This window comes from Theropithecus gelada, chromosome 11 (assembly GCF_003255815.1).
Source record: "Theropithecus gelada isolate Dixy chromosome 11, Tgel_1.0, whole genome shotgun sequence".
NCBI lineage: Eukaryota > Metazoa > Chordata > Mammalia > Primates > Cercopithecidae > Theropithecus > Theropithecus gelada.
The window spans coordinates 102,822,413-102,843,840 of record NC_037679.1 but is presented as its reverse complement, the minus strand read 5'-3'; the positions used below and the strand labels follow the sequence as shown (position 1 = coordinate 102,843,840).

General features: G+C 42.0%; 1 protein-coding gene across 1 annotated transcript in view; it reads right to left on the bottom strand.

Annotated features, from left to right (window-relative positions):
* Positions 1-21,428, bottom strand: part of CACNA2D4 (calcium voltage-gated channel auxiliary subunit alpha2delta 4) — a 133,583-nt gene that overhangs the window by 88,734 nt on the left and 23,421 nt on the right. Inside the window, exons 7-13 of the mRNA XM_025401758.1 lie at positions 5,600-5,660; positions 4,812-4,962; positions 4,554-4,628; positions 3,588-3,677; positions 3,369-3,482; positions 2,524-2,602; positions 1,130-1,263 (exon numbers count right to left, since the gene is read on the bottom strand). Of these exons, the coding sequence (XP_025257543.1) occupies positions 1,130-1,263; positions 2,524-2,602; positions 3,369-3,482; positions 3,588-3,677; positions 4,554-4,628; positions 4,812-4,962; positions 5,600-5,660 (704 nt within the window). The remainder of the gene's footprint in view (positions 1-1,129; positions 1,264-2,523; positions 2,603-3,368; positions 3,483-3,587; positions 3,678-4,553; positions 4,629-4,811; positions 4,963-5,599; positions 5,661-21,428) is intronic.

Below are 21,428 nucleotides of genomic sequence, written 5' to 3'. Positions count from 1 at the left end.
AGGCAGCCAGCTCGTCCCTTCTCTGCAGCAGTTGGTGATGGTCGGATGACATGTGCTGGGCATGGCCTTGTTGGCTGAGCCCCTGTAAAGTAGATTAATGAGCTTTTCATCCCAAACTTGGCCAGATGGCTTATGTCTACTATTAACAGGGGGAGGTAAGCATGCCACTGCCTTCGGACATAGAGCAAGTCTGAAGAAAGCTGGCCGTTGCATTCCCAGCCTTTTTGTCAGCATGGGGACTAAGTTCTGGCCAGTGAGAGGTGAGTTCCGGGTTCTGGCACGAGTCCCTGCAAGTTTCCCTCACAGGGGCGAAGCATCCTGCTGCCGCTTCCACAGCCTGATGCTTAAATGTGGTTTCATTTGACTCATGTTCCGCCAGCCTCCTGAGCACAAGGATGAGGGTCACATCCCTGGGACAGCAAAGGGGACGGCAGGGAGGAGCCTGGGCCCCTGACGACCAGAGAGCTTGTGGTCAGCTCTGGGCTTTGTTTACCCAAGGCCGACATTCACTTCTATCTTATTTAAGCCCCTCTTTTTGGGTCTCTCTAGAGCCCAGCCTGATACATCATCACTGAAGCAGGTGGCTACCTATGTGATGGGGATTTGAGAAGTAGTAGAACTGTCTCCCTTCCCCAAAAAGGTCCCATCTGAAGCTCTCCCTTTGATGTTCATTCTTTTGTGCAAGTCATTGCTGCCTGTAGTCCTTTGAAAATGCAGGGACCCAGGAAGGGAGAACATGTGTGCCAGCTGTGGGATGGTGGATTCTTGGTCTGACCCCTTTCTCCCCCGGGTGGGTGGGAGACAGGGATGATGAGGGAGGCGAGGACTGTGGGGGAGGAGGGAGGAACAACTTTGGAGCAGGGACCCTGTCCGTGGAGAGCACCCTGGGCAGGTCTGCTGGGGGTCTGGGGCAGCATATGGGCAGCGGCCCCATTAGTGGGCCAAGGGCTATCAGGAAAAGAGGAGGAAAAGCATGGAAAAGCGGCTTCATCCACCCTTCTTAATGTTCCCTAAGGTGCTAGGCCCACCCTTCTCCTGAGCCAGGAAGTCTTGCTCCCTGGGGTCCCTAACTCTGGGATCCCTAACTCTGGGATCGGCTTCTCTAGCTGGGAGCTGCTGCCAGGCTTACCTTGCTGTCCATGTAGGCCTCTGTCCAGATGATGTCGTGGTCGTGGTTGATGACCATGGGGCGGCTGAGCACGTGCAGGTATTCCATCACGTTCTCCTGGGTGTCCGCCAGCGTTGAGATCTGCGTGTAGTAGCCTGCGGTAGGGAGGGCCACGTGGGTGTGGAAGGCAGGGCTGCCCCGGGAACTCCTCGCCAGGGCCTGCACCCTCCCTGGCTGCTGATGGCTCACAGCCGAATCCTCTCTGGAAACTGGCCCGGGGCGCAGGGAGCTGCTTCCCCCCAGTTGTGTCCTTTACCCAGGGGCAGCCGCAGGCCAGTGGGAGGCCAAGGTTCACCCTGCCTCACCCTGGAAGACCTCTGAGGGGCTCTCTCCCACCCAGAGCTCCGCGCAGGAGCAGCAGGGCCTGATGCAAGGGCACTGGGGGTCGGCTTCTCCCTCTCCCAGCCCCGCCCTCCCCACTTCCTCACAGGAGCATCTCCTGAGAGTGCCCTGTAAGCCTTCTTCTGTCACTCTTAGGTCTGTGTTCAGGGAACCCAGTCAGAGGCAGAGACTTCTGCCTCTCCGCTCCTCCTCCTTCTGGTCCTTGTCCTTGCTCGGGTTGTGGGGTGGGTGTTACAGCCTCTTCCCTGGAGCCATGGTGACACTCCAAAGAGCAGATTGTGCAGAAAGCTGTGAATGGCCTCTCTGCTCTTCTGGCCCCCACCTCCCACCATGTTCATCCCCCTCACCAGTGAGATGCAGCAACTGTCCGCTCCCAGCAGGTCTCAGACCCTTTGAACACACCGTTCCCTCTGCCTGGAACACCCTTCCAGTTGCCCCACTGACTTGGAGAGTGCCTCCCCCATGGCCCCCCCCGGCACCCTGAATAGTCTGTGTCTCCACCATCAAAGCTCATTTCAGGCTGTATCGTGGGTGGTGGTTTACTCCTGTGTCTCCCTGCTGGACAATACCAAGAGGCAGACTGACCCTGAGTCCATCCTGATCCCTCTTGGTCCCCTGGTGCCTGGAAATCGTGCCAGGTGCATAGTGGATGCTCAGTGAATTTTTGTTGAATCAATGGGGTCTGGTCAGAGATATATGAGGACCATTCACACACAAAACTTATTCCAAAGAAAACAGTGACTCTCTGCTTTTTGTCTGGGAGCAGAACCAGAACCAGAGTCTATGCCTTAATTTGCTGACAGAAAGAATGGGGGCAGGATGGAGACATAGCTGACATTGTCTCACCTTGCTTTTTCCAAATACGAAGGAGGGACTGAGGCTGTAGTTCTTGACGTAATGCTGCTCCTCTTAGGGGCCACGGGGAAGCACAGGCTCAGCACCTCCAAGGCTGGGTCACCCTGTGCCCCGTGCTCAGGCACAGGTGGGAAGGCACCTGCCGGCCCGGTACTCACCTTTGTTGTTGCATGCGATCCACTTCATGCGGTCGGCAAAAGACACTTCTCTCCCAATGAGGTAAGTGAAAACTCGGACCTAACCCACAAGACACAGATGCACTCAGCAGCAAAATTCCTGGCCGTAAGTAATGCTAACATGGTTTATGTGAGTCCTAGATGTTGGGCTGAGTGCTTATCAGTCTTCGGGTTCTCCAGTCTCACCCCTGAGGCCCAGGCAACAACACAACACAACTCGCCCAGGGCCATGGGGACTGCGGAGTAGGTGCAAGGCTGAGGTTTACAGCCTGGCAGTTCTTTTTTTTTTTTTTTGGGGAACGGAGTCTCGCTCTGTCGCCCAGGCTGGAGTGCAGTGGCGCAATCTTGGGTCACTGCAAGCTCCGCCTCCCGGATTCACGCCATTCTCCTGCCTCAGCCTCCCGCGTAGCTGGGACTACAGGCACCCACCACCGTGCCCGGCTAATTTTTTGTAATTTTTAGTAGAGACGGGGTTTCACCGTGTTAGCCAGGATAGTCTCGATCTCCTGACCTCATGATCCACCCGCCTCAGCCTCCCAAAGTGCTGGGATTACAAGCATGAGCCACCGTGCCCGGCCCAGCCTGGCAGTTCTGATGTCCCCAAACCATATTCTGGTCCCTCACCCCAAACCTCCTACATCAGGCCTCTGTGTCTCGGGTCATCATAATTTTGGAACACCCAATTAAAATGTATCTGAAAGCAAGAATGGCTCTAATAGGAAAGCAGATTTGCATGGGGGCCATCCTTTTAGGGGCCCTGCTGGTGATCCCATCCATGGCAGAAGGAGAAGCTTTTTTTTCTCCCCAGACGCCCGTGGGAGGGTCACCTTACAGTCTGGCCAGTTATACTTCTCAAACACCGGCTCGTAGTCCTCCACGGCACCGTCACTGATCAGCATGACGGCCTGGTTGCAGAGGCTTCCTTGCTTGGCCTCTTGGAACTGTGTAGGGAAGAGGAGTGCCCGTGACCACAGGCCAAGCCTGCCTCCCCCCACCTGCCCCCTTCCTCCCAGTCCTTCCCTCCCAGGCCTCATTATAGCGGGCACCTGCTTCAGGATCTGGAAGGCCTCTCTCAGGGCTTGGTCCACGACCCCCACACCTTTGACCATCAGCTCCTCCACCAGCAGTTTGAAATGCTGTCATGGGTGAGACATTAGAGAAGCATCAGGGGGTTGAGTGGGCCAGTGGAGCTTCATGTTTGGTGTTAATTTAGGAGGCTGTTTTGGGCCATCAGAGGCCTGTGTCTCCATGATGCAGCTAAGTTCATGGACTGGTCCTCTACAATAGGTGTTTCTCAAATGTCCCCAGGATAAACTGAGAGAGGGTGAATGACTTGGTACAAATCCATGGCCACTATTGGCGGGAAATGCCAAGTATGAAGCTGAGTATGGGGGGAGGACGGTCCTGGGATGGAGGCAGGGTAACCTCAGCTCCCAGACCACAGCCCGCAGCCCGCAGCCCAGGGGTGCGCACTTCACAGTAGAAAGTGTGGAGGTGCCCAGGGCGGAGGCCTGGCTTCAAGAGGAACTCAAACCCCAACTCCCCCATCACAGAGGGAGGAATCTATGATGTGCAAAAGCTCTCCTTAAAAATTTATTGCCATGTCCTCTCCTCCTTTGTCTTTTACCAGAGAAAAAGGACGATACTCAATGGGTTTAAATTTGTCCTCCTTTCAGGGAAGCTTCTCATGAAAACTGACATAATGGAAAGGCCCAGGTGGGAGGCCAAAGGGGAAATGGAGACCTACATAATCCACAGGGTGAAAAACCAGTCCTGAATAAGGAAGGTTCCGTTTGGTGTGAGGTCTCTATCTGCTCACTGTTTGCTCTGATAAGTAGCAGCGTGTTTACAGCGCGGTTCTCTGGTTGTTTGCATGGGTAACATGCTCTGCTCTCATTCCAGATGCCATGAGAATAAGCAAAAGGGGCCACAGACACAGTCTGCAGAGACAATCGCCCACCATCCAGACATGAGCAAGGGCTTGTTAGTGTCAGGCCACAGTGGACACTCACCTCTCGATTGTCTCGGTCCGCCTGGACGAGGATCCCTTTAAAACAAGGCTCGATGTAATGGACGTAGTCATTGTACTGCAGTTGCAGTGAGGCGAGGGAAGGTGGGGGGAGAATAAACAGCATCAGTTTGCAAAGTCCAGGCCCAGCAAACACACTCACGCAGGTCACAGGGTGGTCAGGGGCTGTGGGTCACCTTGGCACCTGTGTATGATTTCTAGAGCAAGTGAGAGCTATTCTAGAACAGGAAGGCACATTTACCGCAATGATATTAACAAAGTCATTCTCCCCCAGGGTGTCCAAGATGGTGGTGATGGTGTGCTTGGCAATAGTCATCCTCAGCCCCTTCATACTGCCACTCACATCCACCAAAATCACTATGTCCTTGGGAGAAGTAGCAGCTTGAATGTACCTGCAGAAGAAAGAAAGGGACATGCCCAAGATGGGAAAACCAAAGCCAGAACCAATACCTGACCAAGGTCTGCAGTTATTTCTATTCAGATGCTGGCTCAAGCCCACCCAAAGTTCAGGGCAACCCACCTATGGCAGATTTTACATGTTTCATAACCACTCGACACAGTTCTGGAGCCGTCTGGAGCGGCAGTGGTTGGGGATGTGCCCACCTAACCGGCCAGGTCAAGCCCTGGAGGTAACCCTTGTCCCTTTTGATTTAGACCAACCAGGGTCCCTGAGGGGCTGGCAGCAGAAAGGGAAAGAGCTGGGCTTCAGATTCTGTTAGAAACTTGCCAAAAAAGGGGTGTTGAAAGAGAGGAGAGCCTAACAAAAGGTGGATGTGGAGACAGCTCGGTGTCCTGGAAGGAGGTTTAGGTTGAGAAAGACACATATGATCAGTCCTGGAGCAAGGCAGTTGCAGAGGGAAGGGAGGAATGCTGGTGCTCTTCCTGTTCTTGTGTCTGGTTTGGGTTCTATACACCCAAGGCCCTTGAGTGATGGTCGGGGAGGGGGTGGGAGTGGAGGAGGACGAGGCAAAACCCAAAAGCTATGAGATAAATACCCGGGCTGCAGACCTTTCCCCTATGAGCTCTTACCAGCCGCGGTTTCGGCAGTCAAAGGTAATGACTCCATTCTCATCAGGTGTCCATTTTATACCTGGGGGAATGAAGACTCGTTCTTTTACTAGCTTGGTGAGGCTGCCCCAGATCCCCTGGCTGGGTGTGGACCCCCAGGATGGCCACAATCCCCAGGGCAGAACAGCTTTGGAGCTAGGGAACAGGGTGGGGACCACTGGGACATGCCCTGTAGACTGAGACAAGCTGGCAAGGAGACATCTGCCAGCCAAACTGCCCAGATGCAGAGCTGGGGGTCATTTCACAGGTAGGCCCACATAGGTGGTGCCTGGGACTCATTTGTGAGGCGAAACCTCATATCAGATAGTGGAAGGGGACGCTTTGGAGAAGTGTGACTTTTAACATCCATTACCATCCAGCAAATTGTGGACAAAATGTTGTCCACAAGTGCTCTGACTTCTAACCCACTTGTCTCTAGGTGTTAAGCTCATTAGCACTCAAGATCCTTCCTGTTGGCTGGGATGGGATAAATGATTGGGTTCTATGACTGTAGGCTCTTTGAGGTCAGGGATTCCTAGAACACAGCAGAGTATATGCTTAATAAATGTCTGTTACCTGAATGAAAGGACAAATGAATGGGTGTGAAAGATCTTGCGTTGACCCAGGAGCAGAATGCTGGTGTAGATTTTTATCCTATTCACCTAATAAAAAAATCTGTATAGATGCACAGAAAACACTGACATGATCCACAATAGAATCTCGACTTGAAAAGACTTTGATTGAGAATAGTGGGTTTAAAATAAGAAGAGTAAAAATAACAGGTAGAATTGCAATGTGTTGTGACTGGGATAGAAAAAATGATTGTAGCAACATCATGAATGTCTAGAAGCTCCAAGGGCCCTTCCTACTCCACAGTGGTTAGACTTCAGATGACATACACTCTTTGAGGCATTGCTGGCCTCTCAAAGGTAGGAGAGGTTTTCAGAGACCATGCTCTTCAAAACCAAACCAATGAGAACACAGCCCCAGGGGTGAGGCGTAAGTGTGAGGTCAGCTAGCACCCAAAGCCTTGAAGGTGGGAAGCAGAGCCATGGGAGTGTGGTGTGATGGGAACTTGAGTACCACTGATCTGACCTAGTCTTGCAGGCAGTCATGGGAGGTGGGGCTGTCCTGAGGCCGCATTCTTATAGTAACATAGTCGTGGGGAATTTGATCTTTAGAACAGCAATGAGGAGGAGAAGCTGAGTCTGAGATTACTGGCTCTTAACCAAAACCTTCAAAGAGGACTTTGGAGGTCCTGGCTAAGGGTACCCTCAAGTCCAAGTGGAAACAGAAGCAAATTTTCTTGTGGATTCCCAACTCAGACTCACCGGACTCCAAAGATGACAAGCAGCATGGCCTCACAAGCAAAGATCACCAAATACATACAGAGCAGACCCCTATTAGGGGGAAGCAGCAGACTCAAGAGCTACCTTAAGAGCTGGATATAGCTTCTCAAGAATTACAGATGTTGGAATGGCCAAATACCAAACACAAACGAGGTAGGTATGAGAAGAACACACAATACGAAGAACACACAATACAAAGAACATGCAAGAAATGACCAGGAATGAAGAAACATCTTTGCAAACATGAAACTTTCAGAGATGAAAAAATGTATAGGTTGAAACAAATAACTTAAATGGATAGTGCTTTATTCATGGGTAAAAATAAAATGCATACATTTGTGGATGTATCTAGAGTTCTACTGAGGCTGGGATGAGAAGGTTTAATACACATCTGATTGGAGTCACAGAAAGAGAAAAGGGAGAGCATGGAGGAAAGGTGATGGTTAAAGAGATGATATTGGCAAATATTCTAGAACTGATTAAAAATGCAATTCTACAGATCCAGGAAGCACAGTGTATCCCAAACAGGATGAATAAAAAGATATCCACATATAGACATACAGTAGTGGAACTGCAGAACTTCAAAGGCAAATAAATAAATAATTAAATAAACAAACACCACAAAGGCAGCCAGAAAGCCCACAACACCTACAAAAGAAGAGCAGTTAAACTGATAGATTTTTCCCAACATCAAAGAAAGCCAGAAGACAGTGCATAAACAGTTTTCAGATGTTGAGCGAATAGAATTATTAATTTAGAATTGCTTTGTCAGCAAAACTATCATTCAAGAATGAGGATAAAAGGAAACATTTGTAGATAAACACAATCTGAAGCAGTTTATACTGAAGGCCCCACTGTAAAGGAACTTCTGGAGGATTTACTTTAAGAAGAAGGAGAAGGATCCGGGAAAAACATCCTGACATGCGTGAGGGAATGGTGAAGAAATAAAATCGTAAATAAGTCATTAATTCCAAGTAAACGATGTTTATATCAAATAACAGTACTCGTGTGTCTGATTTGTGGGGATGAAAAATTTGAAATATTGACAATAGAATGGAAGTCTAGAAGAAAGAGATGGAAGCACAAAAGTTCTAAAGGCCTTTGCTGACTGAGAGGAGAGTAAAAATATTATTTAATTTTAATTTTTTATTTTTAGAGATGGGATCCTGCTATATTGCCCAGGATGGTCCTGAGTTCCTAGGCAAGGGAACCTCCTGCCTCAGCCTCCCAAGTAACTGGAACTATAGGTGCAAACCAGGTTCCCAGCTTAATTTTAAAATGTTATTGTATTAAATATGCCTGATAAGATTTCAGGGGTAATGACTGAAAGAATAAAAACAAGGGGACAAGTTCTAAACTGCTAGATAGAAAAAAAGTTATATTAGGGACACTTATTATTTAAATGTTAAGTACTTAAATAGGAAAAAAGAAGAAAAAGCAAATATAAAAACACCAGGACCAGTAAAAAATTTTAAAAATAAGATAATAGGCTTCAAGATGGCTGACTAGAGGCATCTAGTGCTTTCCTCCTCTACAAAGAAGGACAAAAATAGCAGGTAGATAATCACACTTCGAATAGATCATCCAAGAGAGAACACTGGAATTCAACAGAGAGTGACAGGAAACACCTAAAGCAAGGAAGGAGATGGAAGCAAGTCTCCCTGCTTGGTTAGGATTGGCTGGGAGCCTCTCCAGGCTCCTCAATGCAATGAAAGGATAAGTGAGAGACCCCCAGAAGTCCTCATTCCCACCATGGATTCCTGCAATCCTAGCCACAGGAGAGCCTCTAGACTCTCGTAGGCCTTACAACTAACATAGGGAGCTGCTTGGAGCCTGGGTGAGGGCATTGCTCCAGAGACGGAGCTCACACTGGATCTCATACACTCCCAGATCCCTAAGCAGCAGCAGCACAGCACAATATAGAGAGTCCAGACTCCACCAGACACCTGGGGGCCCAACAGCTTCTGGATCTTCATATCCCTGAAGACCCACTGACATTTCCTTCCCACAGGCACCACCATGGCTGGATGCTGCCACCAGGGCTGAAGCGTGAGTTATTGGCAATAACACCACTGCCTTTGGCAGTGAAATCACCACAAATTTTCATGCACCCTGAGGACAAAATCCTCCATGTACAGCCATTGCACCATGGGCTGCTGCCAAGAGGGCTGAAATACAAGTGAAGCAAGCACTCCTCAGCTGCCTGCATCTGGCTGCTGCCACTGAAAGCAACCTCACCCTCCCCAATGGCAGGGCTGCAGCACAGCCACTGCTGCCCCAACCCAAGCATTCCACCAGGGGCCAAGGGATCACCCCACCCTTGCCTACCACAGCCAGTGTCTGCATGCACCAGCAGAGGGCATGGGGACAAGTCCACCTGACCTGGCTCTGTATTCCCCCCACCCAGTGCCAGTATCCTGTCTGGGGCCTGGGAACTGCCCAGCCCACTCCATCACCATTGGCACCTGAGAACTTCTCCAGGGTCCTGAGTTCAGGGCCACTCAACCTCCTGCTACCACCACAGGTCACACCCACTCTTACATGCCACCTGCAGGCGTGGGGACTGAACCGCCCAGCTCATCGCAGCCACTGCCAAGAGCAGCACAGACCACTTAGGAGGCAGAGGGTTGCCCCACCACTGCTACTGCTTGCATCACCTTTGCCACACCCACTTCTCTGGGTCCTGAAATCCTGCCCAGCAGCCTGGCCCACCACTACCACTACTGTCCCCTGAGCAAGCCAGTTGGAGGCCCAAGAATTGGCCTGTCTGAACCCACTAACACCAGTGCCAGTATACACCTCCCTGGGACCCAAGGACACGCATGCTCAGCCCACTGCCACAACTGGGGCCCAAAGACAGGATCACCTGGCATCCTTGTCCCCAGAAAAACTTCACCACAGCCTCCACTAAAAATGGCACCCTAAGCCACTGAGGAAATCAAGACACCACAGATGCTGTTTACAGCTGAAGAAATCATATGGAGATTACACTACTGGATGCATCTAAGATCAAAGTAAAAATGTCCTACCCAACCATACCATAGATACAGCTTTAGGAAAAAGTCCTCCCATATAAAAGCAAATTTTAAAAATGGGAAGATGCAACTATTACACCAGATGCACAGATATCAATGTAAGGACACAAGAAATATGAAAAAGCAAGGAAATACAACACTCCCAAAGAACACAATAATTCTTCAGCAACAGATTCCAATCAAAAAATAATTTATAAAATAGCAGAAAATGAATTTAAAATAATATTAAAGAAGCTCAGTGAGATACAAGAGAATACAGAAAAGCAATGCAAAGAAATAAAAAACTCAGGATATGAATGAGAAATTTGCTGAGAAGATAGATATACTTACAAAGAATGAAACAGAAATTCTGAAGCTGAAGAATTCATTAAATGAAATACAAAGTACATTTGTAAATGTTACAATAGACTATAACTCAAGCAGAAGAAAGAATTTCAGAACTTGAAGACAGGTCTTTTGAAATAACTCAGACAAAAATTTTCTTTAAAAAAAGAATAAGCAAAGCCTATGTGACATATAGGACATCATTAAGTGGCCAAATGTTCACATTTTTGGTGTCCCATAAGGCAAAAGAAACAAAATGATAGAAAGCCTATTTAACAAAATACTAGCTGGAAACTTTCCAAGTCTAGCAAGAGATTATGACATCAGGATACCAGAAGCTCATAGATCCCCAAACAGATATAATTCAAAAAGGTCTTCTTCACAGTACCTTGCAGTCAAACTGTAAAAAGTTAAGGACAAAGAAAATTCTAAAAACAGCGAGGGAAAATTGTCTAGTTACTTACAAGACAACGTCCATGAGACTAGCAGTGGATTTCTCAGCAGAAACCTTACAGATCAGGAGAGAATGAGATGATATATTCAAATTTCTTGGAAAAGGAAAAAAACTACTAGTCAAGGATACTATAACCAGCAAAGTTGTCCCTCATAAACAAAGGAGAAATACAGTATTTCCAGGATAAACAAAAAATTTATCACCACTAGACCTGCCCTACAAGAAATTCTTGAATTGTCCTGAAAAAGAAAGGACAATATCTACCATCATGAAAACACATGAAAATATAAAATTCACTGGCAGAGCAAACACAAATAAGGAAGAGAAAGGACTCAAATGTTACCTCTACAGAAAACTACCAAACCACAATGATAATAAGAGAAAAAGAAAGGAACAGAGGATATACAAAATAGCCAGAAATCAATTAATACAATGACAGGAATAGCTCTAACATATTGATAATAACCTTGAATGTAAACAGATTAAACTTTCCATTTAAAAAGTATAGACTGACTGAATGGTTTAAAAAAATATGAACCAACTATATGCTGCCTACAAGAAACTCATCTCACCTGTAAAGACATATACAGAATGAAATGGAAGAAAAAAGATATTCCACACAAAGAGAAACCAAAAGCAAACAGGAGTAGCTATACTTCTATCAGATAAAACAAACTTTAAGTCAAAAACAGATATAGAAAAAAATAGATGAAGAAGGTCATTATACAATGACAAAGGGATCAAGTTAGTAAGAGTATATAGCAATTCTAAACCTATATGCACCCAACACTGGAACACCCAGATACATGTGGCAAATATTATTAGATCTAAAGGGAGAGACAGACTCCAATACAATAATAGTTGGAACATCAACACCCCACTCTCAGCATTATGTAGATAATTTAGACAGAAAATTAACCAAAAAAATTGGATTTAAACTGCACATTTGACTTAATGGACTTAGGCATTTATAGAACATTTTATCTGACAGCCACAGAATGCACATTATTCTTACCAGCACATGAAACATTCTCCACGACAGATTGTATATTAGGACACAAAACAAGCCTCAGTAAATTAATCCCGGCACTTTGGGAGGCTGAGGTAGGTGGATCATGATGTCAGGAGCTCAAGATCAGCCTGACCAAGATGGTGAAACCCCATCTCCACTAAAAATAAAAAAAAAATTAGCCGGGCGTAGTGGTGGGTGCCTGTAATCCCAGCTACTTGGAAGGCTGAGGCAGAGAATTGCCTAAACCCAGGAGGCGGATGATGCAGTGCAGAGATCACACCACTGCGCTCTGCCTGGATGACAGAGCAAAACTTCATCTCAAAAAAAATAATAATAATTGAAATCATTTTCAGTATCTTCTCAGACTATAATAGAATAAAACTAGAAATCAATAACGAGAAATTTTAGAAACTATTCAAATACATGAAAATTAAGCAACATGCCCTTGAATGACCAATGGGTCAAGGAGGAAATTTAAAAATTACTTGAAACAAATGAAAATTGAAAAACAATATACCAAAACTTATGGGATATAGTAAAAGCAGTATAAAGAGGATAGTTTGTAGCACTAAGTGCTTACATCAAAAAGTAGAAAGATTTCTAACAATGTAATAATGCACCTCAAGGAAATACAAAAGCAAGAACAAACCAAACCTAAAATTAGTGAATGGAAAAAAATAATAAATAACAGAACAGAAACAAACAAAATAGAGACTGAAAAATTGCAAAGGGTCAACAAAATGAAAAGTTGATTTTTAAAAAAGATAAAATCAATAAACTGCTAGCTAGACTAACCAAGAACAAAGAGAGAGGACCCAAATGAACAAAATCAGAAATGAAAAGAGGATACATTACAATGAATACCATAGAAATAGGGACCAATTATAAGCAACTATACACTAAGACAAACTGGAAAACCTAGAGGAAATGGATAAATTCCTGGACACATACAAGCTACCAAGATTGAATTGGAATACATAGAAAACCTGAACAGACCAATAACACATGATAAAATTGAACCAGTAATAAAAAGCCTCCCAACAAAGGAAAATCTAGGACCAGATAGACTCATTGCCAAATTGTACCAAACTATCAAAGAACTAACACCAATTATCCTCAAGTTATTCCAAAATATTGAAAAGGATGGAATTCTCCCTAACTCATGCTGTGAGGCCAGCATTACTCTAATATCAAAACCAGGTACAGACACAACAACAACAAAAGAAAACTACAGGGTAGTATCTCTGATGACCATAGATGCAAAAAATCCTCAACAAAATACTAACAAGCCAAATCCAACAGCACATCAAAAATATAATATGCCATGATCAAGTGGTATTTATACCAGGGATGCAAGGATGATTCAACATATGCAAATCAATAAAAGTAATATATCACATCAAAAGAATGATAGACAATAACCATATAATCATCTTCATAGATGAAGAAAAATCATTTGATAAAATTCAGCATTGCTTCATGATTAGAAACTCACAGCAAACTAGGCATAGAAGGAAAATACCTCAACATAGAAGGAAAATACCTTGTATGACAAACCCACAGGTAACATCATACTGAATGGGGAAAAGCTGAAAGCCTTTCCTCTAAGAGCTGGAACAAAACAAAGATGCCCACTTTCACCACTCCTATTCAACATAGCATTGGAAGTCCTAACCAGAGCAATCAGGCAAGAGAAAGAAATAAAAAGCATCCAAATTGGAAAAGAGGAAGTCAAACTATTCTTTGCAGATGACATAATCTTATATCTAGGAAAACCTAAAGACTCCACCAAAAAAACTCTTAGATCTGATAAATACATTCAGTACAGTTACAGGATATAAAGTCAACATACAAAAATCAGTAGCGTTTCTATATGCCAATAATGAACTAGCTGAGAAAGAAGACAAGAAGGCAATCTCATTTACAGTAACTAACAAAAAAGTACCTAGAAATAAATTTAACCAAGAAGGTGAAAGACCTGCATAAGGAAAGCTACAAAACTGATGAAAAAAACTGAAGAGGATACAAATTAAAATATTTTATATTTATGGACTGGGATAATTAATATCATTAAAATGACCACAGTGCCCAAAGCAATCTACAGATTTAATGCAATTGTTATCAAAATACCAATGCCATTTTTTCACAAAAGTAGAAAAAAAATCATAAAATTCATATGAAACTGGAAAAAAAAAAAAGCCAGAATAGCTAAAGCAATCCTGAGTAAAAACAAAAACAAAAACAAAAAACAAAGCTGGAGGCATCACACTGCCTGACTTTCAAAGTATGTTTCAAGGCTATAGTAATCCAAACAGCATGATATTGGTATAAAAACAGACATAAAGACCAATGAAACAGAATAGAGAACCCAGAAATAAATCCATAAATTTACAGTCAGCTAATTTTCTTTTTAAAAATTAATTACTTAATTAATTAGTTTTTAGTGGTAGGGTCTTGCTCTGCCACCCAGGCTGGAGTGCAATGGTGTGCAAGACTCACTGCAGTCTTGAACTCCTGGGCTCAAGCAATCCTCCCACCTCAGCCTTCCAAATAGCTAGGACGATAGCCGTGCGCCACCACACCTGGCTACATTTTTAAATTTTTTGTAGAGATAGGGGTCTCACTATGTTGCCCAGTCTGGCCTCAAACTCATGGCCTCACATCATCCTCCCACCTTGATCTCCTAAAGTGATGAGATTGCAAGTGTGAGCCACCATGCCTGACCTCAAGCCAACTAATTTTCAACAAAGGCACCAAGAACATACAATAAGAAAAGAACAATCTGTTCAATAAATGGTGCTGGGAAAACTGAATTTCCATATGCAGAAGAATAAAACTGGATCCCTACCTCTCATGATTTACAAAAATCAACTCAAAATGGATTAAAAACTTAAATGCAAATCCCCAAACTATAAAGCTACTAGAAGAAAACGTAGGGGAAATACTTAAGAACACTGGTCTTTACAGAAATTTTATGGATAAGACCTCAAAAGCACAGGCAACAAAAAACAAAATAAACAAATGGGACTCTATTAAGCTAAAAAGCTTCTGCACAGCAAAGGAAACAATTTACAATGAAGAGACAACCTGTTGAATGAGGATTATTATTTGAAATATTTGAAAATATTTACGAACTATTCATCTGACAAGGGACTAATATCCAGACTATCTAAGAAACACAAACATCTCAACAGTAAAAACAAAACAAATAATCCCATTGAACTGTGGGCAAAGGACATGAATAGACATTTCTCAAAAGAAGACATACAAATGGCCAATAGATATATGAAAAAATGTTCAATATCACGAATCATAAGGGAAATGCAAATCAATACTACAAAGATATATCATCTCATCCCAGTTAGAATAGCTATTAATAAACACACACACACACACAAACAGATGCTAGCAAAGATGCAGAGAAAAAGAAACTCATATGCCATTGGTGGGAATGTAAATTAGTATAGCCACTATGGAAAACAATACGGTGATTTCTCAAAAAACTAAAAATAGAACTACCATGTGATGCCATGACCTAGAATTTATCCAAAGGGAAAGAAATCTGTTTATCGAAGGTATACCTGCACTTGCATGTTTATCACAGCACTATTCACAATAGCAAAGATACAAAATCAACGTAAGTGTCCATCAAAACATGAATAAAGGAGATGTGGTATATACACACAATGGAATATTTGGCCATAAAAAATGAAATGCCACTTGCAGCAACATGGATGAACTGGAGGTTGTTATGTTAAGTGAAATAAGCCAGGCACAGAAAGACGAACATTGGGCTGGGAGTAGTGGCTCTTGCCTGTAATCCAAGCACTTTGGAAGGCTGAAGCAGAAGGATCACTTGAGGCCAGGAGTTCAAGACAAGCACTACGTGTTCTCATTCATATGTGGGAGCTAAAAAAGTTGATCTTATGGGGGTAGAGAGTAGAATGACAAATACCAGAGTCTGGGAAATGTGCGTGGTGGGTGGATGGAGGAGGAATAAAGAGAGGAAGGTTAGTGGGCACAAACATACAATTAGATAGAAGGAATGAGCTCTAATATTTGATAGCAGAGTAGGGTGACTATAGTTAGCAATATATTGTATATTTCACAGTAGTTAGAAGAGAGGACTTCAAACGTTCCCAACACATATAAATGATAAATACTCCAGGTGATGGACACCCCGAAATACCCTGACTTGATCATTACACATTCTATGCATATAACAAAATATTACATGTTCCCCATCAATATGTACAAATATTATGTATCAGTAAAAATAAGATGATAGCACATTCAAATATACCAGTGTTCACAATAAATGTAAATATGCTTAACTTGCTAACTAGTAAAAGAGATTGCCAGTTTGGATAAAAATTTAAAAGCTATAAACTGTTTTCAACAGATATGGCTAAAATGACAGCAAGTTTGAAAATAAAGGGATAAAGGAAAAAGTATATATCAGGTAAATATCAACCATGAGCATGCTGGTGTCACTCTATGACTATCAGACAAAAGACACATTAAAATAAAAAGTGTTGTAGGAGTTCATAAGGATCAAGCAAATATAAAATCAGCAAAGATATAGAAAATTTAAGCAATACGATTAACAAGCTTGATCTAATGGCATGTATAGAAGTTTTCATCCAACAATGAGAGTACACATATTCTTCTCAAGCACATATGGAATATTTACAAAACTTGATATCACACTAGGCCATTAAAATAAATTTAAATTAATTTCCCTTATATGCACCAAATTCTTGGGCCACAAAGCAATTGATCTAAAAATTTAGAATAAAAAGGTAAATATAAATATTTATCTACATTTCCATATTTGTAAATTTAAAAACACACTTTTAAATAACTGAAATATTAAAGAAATCACAGATAAATTTCAAAATATTTAGAAGCAAATGATAATTAAAACACTACCTCTATACCAAAACTACAGGCAACAATAGAAAAAATAGACGGATTGGATATATAAAAATTAAAAACCTGTATGTATCAAAGGCTACAGTCAACAGAGTGAAAAAGTAACCCATAGAATGGGAGCAAATATTTGGAAACCGTCAATCCGACAAGAGGTTAATATTCAGAATATATAAAGAACTCCTATGACTCAACAACAACACCTGATTTTAAAATGAGCCAAGAACTTGAACAGATATTTCTCAAAGATGAGCAAATGGCCAGTAAGCACATGAAAATATGTTCAAAGTCATTAATCATTAGGGGCATGCAAATCAAAGTTGCCGTTAGATACTACCTCACACCCATTAGGATGGCTACTACCAGGAAAACTAAAAAACACTAAACAAAAAGAAAACTCCAGAAAATAACAAGCTGGCAAGGATTTAGAAAAGTTGGAACCCTTGTGATAGAGGCCTCACCATTTTACATTCCCACGTGTGTGTGTGTGTATATGTATGTGCATGTACATATATATGTATACACGCAAAAGGAAATATTATTCAGCCTCAAAAAGAAGGTAAATTCTGACATATGCTACAACATGGATGGACCTTAAGGGCGTTATGCTAAGTGAAGTAAGCCCATCACAAAATGACAAATACTGTACGTTTTCACTTATATGATGTACATAGAATAGTTAAATTCATAGAGATAGGCATAGAATGAGGGTGCCAGAGGCTAGAGGGGAGAAGAGAATGGAAAGGTATTGTTTAATAAGTATAAAGTTTTGCAAGATAAAAAGAGTTTTGGAGATGGATGGTGGTGATTGTTGCACAACAATGAGAATGCACTTGTTATCAGTGATACTTTTAATAAGTTCACTTAAAATGGTTAAGCTAGTAAATTTTATATTATATATATTTTTGCCATAAATAAAAATAAAATTTAAAAAAACTCACTACCAATAAAAACCTGTGAGATGCAGCAAAAACAGAGCTTCTAGCGGCATAGTGTAGAATTAACATTTATTTTAGAAATACAGGGAGGCTGAAACTTAAAGCTAAGTGTCTCATTTAAGAAGTTAGGAGGAGGAACAAAATAAACTCAAAGAAAGGGAAAAGAGAACTTAAGAAAGAGCTAAAATAGGTGAAATAGAAAATAGAGAAATAGTTAAGAGCAGTCAACAAAGACAAAAAATGATTGCTGACAAGACTAACAAAGTAGAGAAATCTATGGGGAATTGAAAAGAAAAAAATGCATAATACTGTAAATTAAAAGGGGACACAATTACAGATACAGCAGAGACTTAAAATATGATAATAGGAGAATAATAGATTCATACAAATAAATTTGAAAAGTCAGATAAAATGGATGGATTCTAAATAAAACTACTTCAAATTTTAAGGAATAGAAAGCCACATTAGCATTACAAGTGATTAATAAATCAAAGCAGTAATTTTATCTTCCCATAAGAAAACATCAGGCCTACATGCTTTATAGATGAAATCTATCAAGCATTTGAGGAAAAGATCATTCTAATCTTATTCAAATATTTCCAAAAACCAGAAAAAGAGGGACTACTCCCAAATATATTCTATGAAGTTAGTATAATTTTGAAAACCTAACAAGGATGGTAAAGGAATGAAAAATTATGGGACCATTTCACTTATAAATATAGAAGCAAAAATCCTAAACAAAATATTAACAAACCAAATCTGGCAATGCATAAAAGGATCATTTACTATAATCAAGTTAGGTTTCTCACAGGGATACAAGGATTGGTTAACATTAGAAAATTCAATAGTTAAGTAGGCAAAAGACAATATGCATTTCACAAAAGAGGATATACATACAGCTAATAACATATAAAGAAATGCTCAACTTCATGACTGATCAGGGAAATGCAATGCTAGACCACTATGAAATACTATTTTATACTAAAAAAGTATTAGCAAAAAAATATTTTTTTGAGACAGGGTCTTGGTCTGTCACTCAGGCTGGAGTGCAGTGACATGATCACAACTCACTGCAGCCTCAGACTCCTGGGCTCAAGTAATCCTCCCACCTCAGTCTCCTGAATAGCACCACAGGTGCACGCCACCATGACTGGCTGATTTTCATTTTTAAAAAATTTTTTGGTGGAGATGATGTCTCACTATGTTGCCCAGGCTGGTCTTGAATTCCTGGGATCAAGCGATCCCCCTGACTTGGCCTCCCAAAGTGCTGGGATTACAGGTGTGAGTCACTGCACCTGGCCAACAAAAAACTTCTAAGTTTAACAACATTCAGAGTTAGATAAATTGTTCATCAATGGGATCTCTTATTCATTGATTGTGGGAATATAATTGGTGTGAGTATTTTGGAAAAAAATTTGGAATTTTCTTTTCAAAGTTGAATACCCACATATCTTAGGGCCTAGCAATTCCATTCCTAGGTATATACCCAAGAGACACTTTCGTAATATGTCTCAGGAGACATGTGTAAGAATTTTCATAATAACACTGTTCACAAAAGTAAAAAACAAAGAAGAAAAACAAAAACTGGAAAAAACCCAGATGGCATCAAAAGGATGGATAAATTTTCCCCAAAGAATATGTGACAGCCCATTGAGCACAATGCTCAATGGAAAGCAAGCTCTAAAAGCCTATATACTAAACCAGTTTTATAAATTTCAACAACAACAACAACAACAAACAACAAAAACAAAGCAGAGAGTGGATTCTGGGAAGATGGTGGAGTAGCAAGCACCAGGAATCTATATCCCCATCTAGACAACAACTGCGCTGGTAGAATCTGTCTGCTGTAACTATTTTGGAACTCTGCAGTCTATTAAAGATTTGCAACTTCCAGGGGAGGTCTTGGGTGGTAAATTGCAGTTAATTTCTGTTTATTTTAGCTTTTAGCACAGTAGCAGCTACTTATGCCCCAGCCCAGTGCTGGGCAGGTGTGCATGTGTTCTTGGAACACTTTACACAGCTTGTAGGAGCCAGGGTGAGCAAAAAGAATCCTGTCCTCCATATTGAGGTTCTGTGCTCTGATTGCTGATTGCTGCTTCTGATCACAAAAGTGCAAATAAAGAAGTGTCTGTGCATTGTTGTACTTCCTCCCATTGCTGCAAACCTCTCTTCCTATACTGAGGTTATTTTCAGGATATTTAAAGAGCCAGTGATCATTTTCCCCCTTCATTTTCTTATTTTCTGCTTTTGTGAGCGAGACATTAAAAACTAAAATATTCAAAAACAACTGCATAGGAAATTAGAAAGTGACCATGCGTACCCAGAATAAGGCTTAGAAAAGACCTGACAAGAACTTAAGTTTACACCTCAGGCTGAGCCTCAGCACAGAGGCAGCCTACAACAATTTTTTTAAAATAACAAAAACAGGAAACTCTAGAGAAGGAGAGTATGATTTCCAGAGCTACCATATGAATGTTCAGTTCAAATGTAAATTGAAATGTCCACTTTTTAACAAAAATTACAAGGCATACAAAAAGAAAAGTGTGGCCCATTCAGAGGGAAAAAATAAACCAACAGAAACTATCTCTGAAAAATATCTGATGGTAGATCTATCAAGCAAAGACTTTACAACAACTGTCTTTGAGACATACAAAGAACTAAAGAAAGATGTGGAAAAAGTCAAGAAACAATATATGAACGAAATGAAAATATCAGTAAAGAGATGAGAAATCTAAAAGTAAATTTAAAATTATTCTGGAGCTGAAAATATAGTAACTGAAACTTTAAAAATCCACCAGAGGGATTCAAAGGCATATTTGAGAAGGTGGAAGAGAGAATCGGTGAAATTGAAGATAGGACAATGGAAATTATTGAGTTTAAGGGACAGAAAGGAAAAAGCTTAAAGAAAAGTGAATGGAGTCTAAGAAAACTATAGGAAACCATCAAGTTGACCAACGTATGCATTGTGAGAGTCTCAAAAGGAGAAGAGTGACAAAAATTTTGAAGAGATTGGGCCAGGCGCGGTGGCTCAAGCCTGTAATCCCAGCACTTTGGGAGGCCGAGACTGGCGGATCACGAGGTCAAGAGATCGAGACCATCCTGGCTAACATGGTGAAACCCCGTCTCTACTAAAAAATACAAAAAAAACTAGCCGGGCGAGGTGGCGGGCGCCTGTAGTCCTAGCTACTCGGGAGGCTGAGGCAGGAGAATGGCGTGAACCTGGGAGGCGGAGCTTGCAGTGAGCTGAGATCCGGCCACTGCACTCCAGCCCAGGCGACAGAGCGAGACTCCGTCTCAAAAAAAAAAAAAAAAAAAAAAAATTTTTAAGAAATAATGAGAGAGTATTTGAAGAAATAATGGCTGAAAACTCCCCAAATTTGATGAAGGACATGAATATAAACATCCAAATATGAACTCTAAGTAAAATCAACTCAAAGAGATCCACACACAGGAGACACATTACAATCAGAAGTTCAAAAGGCAAAGATAAAGAGGGAAGCTTAAAAGTTGCAACTGAAAAGGGACTCATCATATACAGGGGACTATCAATAAAATAATCAGTAGATTTCTCATCAGAAATTTGCAGGCCAGAGTTGATGAACTGATATATTCAAAGTGCTAAAAGAGAATTTAAACAAGCTCATCAACCAAGAATCCTCTATCTGGCAAAACTATCTTTCAAAAGTGAGAGAGAAATTAAGACATTCCTGTATTTTAAAATGCTGAAGGAGTTTTTTGCTAATAGACCTGCCCTGTAAGAAATGCTC